Here is a 4,879-nt window from a genome sequence, read left to right on the forward strand (position 1 = left end):
GCTTTCCTGAAGTCAAGGACTTCAGTGTTGCTGACTGACTTTCCAGATTTACGGCAGGTGGTGAAGGTGATCAGCTCGTGGTCGTTGTCACCCAGCTTCCCATTGATCACTAGGTCACTGATTAGGTCATCCCCAGTTGCCAGTGCCAGGTCAAGCAGCGCTTTACCTTTCATTGGCCTGTAGACTTCTTGAGTCAGGTAGAGGTCATCCACGCATGGTAAGAAGCTTTGTGACCACTCAGATTTTGCTGAGTGATCCTCCCACTTGATGTCTGGGTAGCTGAAGTCACCATTGACAACCATGGTTCTGGAGCATGTGGCCTCAGTCAGTTCCTGGTCGAACTCCTGGTCAAGCTCTTGACTTTGGGTGGGAGGTCTGTAGTAGACTCCCACCATTGTGTCCCCTGTGCCGTGTTCCCCATGGATTTTAACCCAGAGTCATGGGTGGAGTCCCACCAGGTCTCCATTATCCCTATGACATCATAATTATTTGCATCGAGCAGGAGGATGAGTTCCTCCTGCTTATTCCCAAAGCTCCTGGCATTTGTGTACAGGCAGGCAAGTGCCCCCTGGGGGGCTCCTTCCTTGCCCACAGATTTTACCAGGGCTGGAGCAGGGGTGGGCTCCCTTAAGTGCCTTGACCCGCTGGTTTTGCAAGGATTGCTCAGCAGGCCAGCAATGGCAGTAGGCCCCCCGTCCCCCAGCGGGCTTAGTTTAAAGCCTGGTGGAGCAGGTCAGCCAGTCTGGCTGAGAAGAGCCTCCTCCCCAGTGGAGAAAAGTGGAGGCCATCTCTTCCCAGCAGCTCGCTGCCTCTCTCACCAAAGAGCGGACTGTGGTCATGGAAGCCAAAGCCTTCCTGATGACACCAGCACTGCAGTCTTTGTTCAACTACCTGGATTCTCCTCTCCCTCCTCAGCCCATAGCCCGAGACTGGGAGGATCAAAGAAAACACCACCTGTGCCCCCAGACCCTTTAGCCCCACTCCCAAATCCCTGTAGCACCTCACGACCTGGCTGGGAGCACTCCAAGCTGTGTCATTGGTGCTCACGTGGATAAGGAGCATGGGATAGTGGTCTGTAGGCTGGAGGAGCTTAGAAGTCTCTTTGGGTTTGGCTCTGAAAAAACAAAAACAAAAACGGAGCCACTCAGTGTGCCTGGAGACTAAAGTTATTTGTGCAGTAGATGAGGTCGGCAGTGCCGGGTTGTCCCTACCAGAGTCAAGAGGACTGAGGTTGGGAAAGGGCATAAAGGCAGGAATTCTCTTACTCATGGTGGGAAGGAAGGTCAGCTTTCCTGAAGTAGTCTGAAGGGATGGACTCCAGGTCATTCTGTGCCCAGGCACTGCGTGCGAAGGGGAAGGTGGAGGGTGAAGGATGGAGCAAATCCCTGTGTTAAGTTCTATACCACAGCCCCCAGCACAGGGTTGTAAGTGGTATGTAGATACTATTCTGGACCTCTGGAGAAGGTTTCATTTCATTCAGAAAGCGCAGAACCATGCTGGAAAATGGCCCCAGCTGCCCTCCTTGGGGGATGAGGGGACAGAGGAACCAGCAGGTACCCAGATATGACACTGAGTAAGGCTTACAGATCATTCTTTTCCTCTGTAGGACAGTTGCAGTTCAGTGTCTGCACTGCTCTTTTGTCTCAGCAATAGTGTACATTATATCCCCTGTACTGAACATACGTAGGGGTGTGCAGTTGTTACCTGGGTAGTTCTCCGTCTCTCAGAGGGGGTGTTATGTGAGGAGAAGGTCCTGGCAGGGCATATGTCCTTTCCCCATTTATGTGCCTATTGTTGCCATAGAGAATTCAGCCCCTGCTTTGTGCAGCCCCTGCTGAGTGCCCTGTACCCGCTTGGGCTGCTGCTCCTGCATTCTTGGCATGAAGGAGGAGCTGGTTCTGAATAACTGATACCTGAAAATGATTGTTTAGCATAATTGTTACATGGCAAAGAACCCAAACTCCAGATGAAAGAGCGATGGAGACATTTTGTGATCATAGCCAATCAAATTCCTCCATCTCAGAATTGGCTCTTCCCATCTCACCTGGGACACACTCTAGTTCAGAGCTTCCTTTGGATGTGGGTGGATCAGACATGATAGTGAGGACCTAAGAAACCTTCCATAACAGCTGAAAAAGGGGCGGTTTTTATCAGGGTCCCCAAGTCACTGTGTTTACTCCATAATCTGATATATAACAGCCATGGTGCAGGGATGAAAGGCTGTGGAGCTGTAAATGAGGCAAAGCAGTGGACAGGCAGGTGTAGGAACACTCAGAGGGAAGTGCTGTATAGGAGGAGAAGGCAGTTGCGAGGAGGTAAAAGCAAGAACAGGGTGGAAATTGGGGAAGCGCCTTGTTGGATTCTTCCATATCTTGTGGCATGCAAAATTCTACTGACCTTAGAAAGGGATGGCTAGGGCTAGTCAAGGAGCCCTTCTGAGGCAGACAACTGTGTTGTTATTTGAAATGATAGCATCTGTTAACTGTGCAGTAGCCTAATAATACTGTGCAGTAGTGCGTCACAGCACAAACAGTGCTAATGTGCTACTGAGCAGTATTATTAGGCTGCTGGGCAGTACTGTCACTAAAAAGGCATTTGGCAGCGCTACTGCATAGTAACTCTGGTTACTGCATATTTAATTTAGTACTTGATTATACAAGTACTATATTAAATGTGCAGTAATCACTGTGCATTAATGAATGTGTAGGTGCACCCATAAGAGTACCTGAGAGAGGACAACTGTTATTACAGAGATACCGATGATGGGAACTAAAACTATAGTGGGATCAGCACTGAGGAAGGTAGATTTTGAATAAAGTTTGAAATCACTTTTCTGTTCAGATTTTCTGAAGTATAAGGATTTCTTACATAGGAATAATCATTTCTGGTGTGCATGGTTGGTTTTACTTTAGGCAGAAGGCAGGGTAGATGTGCACATTATGGCTTCAGAAAGAATGAGTTTGAAGTTTCATTCTAGACTCACTTTGACAGGTCTCCCCAGTTAACTTAGCTGTGAGGAGTTGGTCATTCAGGCTGGTGAGTATAAGGTAGCTGGACATAATGCTAGTAGTCACTTCTTTGTGTGAGGCAGGCTACGGAAACTGGCCCAGCATAACCATAGTAATTCTATGAACTCTTGGACTCCTGCAGACTTTAACCTTTGATGTTTACATTGTGGAGGGCATTGCTATACTGAGAGGTAACATGCCTGCTCCCAGTGAACTGGTGTAGGGATGCGTTTGCTTACTGAGACAGGCAATGCCCAGCATTATGGGGTTTATATTGCTTCCAGTTGTAATGCTTGCATAGTATACAAAGCCACCAGACCATATTGTCAGGATTCTGTTGAGATAAATGTTGCCACTGTGCAAGGCAGCAAGTAAATGGTGCAAAAATTATTTTAATTTAACTCCAAACACAGGAGGAAATACATTTTCTCAATAGAATTATGCATTTTTGGTAAATAATTTTAATTTTAAATCTAGTAGGAGGATTTAAAACTCCATAAATTTATTTTATAAGGGTGGTATTCAAAGAAGCTTACCCAACATGCAAAGCTGCAGCTCAGTTGGTAGTCACTGTTACACTTTACCAGTCATTTTTCATCATTGAATGAAGCTTGCTTAGAAATTAAATGTTTCTGTTTTATTTTATTTCTTGTTTTTAAGACTCTCCTCCCCAAGGAGCCAACACAGTCACTGAACTTAATTCAGAAAGATGGACACAATGAATGCATACACATGCACAGGTTAAACTCAACAATATCAGTTATACTGTGATTGAAGAAAGTGAACAATTTAGCACCACTGATTAATTTTAGTCCAGTATTTGTAAGAGATGCAATATTCCTCCACCATCTCGTGGGTGTGGGATGGCCCTTAAATTCTCAGTGTACTGATGTCATGTGAATGTGAACACTGATAACTTCTTCACTGCTAATCATTTTGGGCATAGTTTCAAAAGCTTTTCCTGGCCCTGTTCTGATCTCGATCATGAGAAAATTTAGAGAAAAATGTATTTGTAATAGACACTTTTGAGTGACATATTTGCATGTTTCATACTGAATTAACTAGCTTGTTTTCTGTTTTCATAGATTTTATAGATGTTTAAGGTTAGAAGGGGCTTTAGTAGATCATTGAGTCTGACCCCCTGCCCTGGGCAGAAAAGAATGCTGAAGTCAGGTGACCCCAGACAAGTGCCTGTCCAGTATCCTTTTAAAGACCTCCAAGGTAGGGGAGAGCACCACCTCCCTTGGAAGCCCATTCCAGATTCTGGTAACCCTTCTGTAAAGAAGTTCTTCCTGATGTCTAATCTAAATCTCTGTCAGTTTGTGGCTGTTGTTTCTAGTAACTCCAAGGGGTGTCCTGGTAAACAGAGCATCTCCTATTCCTTGCTGTCTCCTGCCCTCCCCGCTCCTGACAAATTTATAGATGGCCTCTAGATCCCCTCTCAACCTTCTCTGTGTCACGACCCAGTGATTTTGGTGCCTCGGCACTATGGAATTTCTTGGCCACATGAGAACTCCTTTGCACAGCAGAGTGTTCTGCTGCAATTGAGAACCCACATGTAGGAGAGAGTTCCCGCCAATTTGCAGTTTCCTTTGCAGGATGCATTTCTTCCTTGCAGCACAGAAATGCATGGTGCAAAGAGTTCCCGCTATTTGAATGTAAATTTGTGTCCCGCTATTGGCCAGTTCTAAATTATTCACACGTGGAGGCTAGTAATTGGCTCGCTGGCCATTTAAAATTCCGCGCGACTTCCGCCCAAGTCGAAGAGCTTTGAGCACGCTGCAGAGTGCCTCTGAAGTTATCTGACTTGCGGCTGCCGATCGATAGACTGATCACCTATCGATTTTTCTTCCCGTCGCCGAGCGCAACCC

General features: G+C 46.2%; 1 protein-coding gene across 1 annotated transcript in view; it reads left to right on the top strand.

Moving 5' to 3' along the window:
• LOC102382190 (protocadherin alpha-9-like) overlaps window positions 1-3,231 on the top strand; it is a 22,071-nt gene extending 18,840 nt beyond the window's left edge. Inside the window, exon 5 of the mRNA XM_014525573.2 lies at window positions 3,151-3,231. Within this exon, the coding sequence (XP_014381059.1) occupies window positions 3,151-3,231 (81 nt within the window). The remainder of the gene's footprint in view (window positions 1-3,150) is intronic.
• The last annotated feature ends 1,648 nt before the right edge of the window (window positions 3,232-4,879 follow it).

Source organism: Alligator sinensis, unplaced genomic scaffold, assembly GCF_000455745.1.
Source record: "Alligator sinensis unplaced genomic scaffold, ASM45574v1 scaffold1205_1, whole genome shotgun sequence".
NCBI classification, from domain to species: domain Eukaryota; kingdom Metazoa; phylum Chordata; order Crocodylia; family Alligatoridae; genus Alligator; species Alligator sinensis.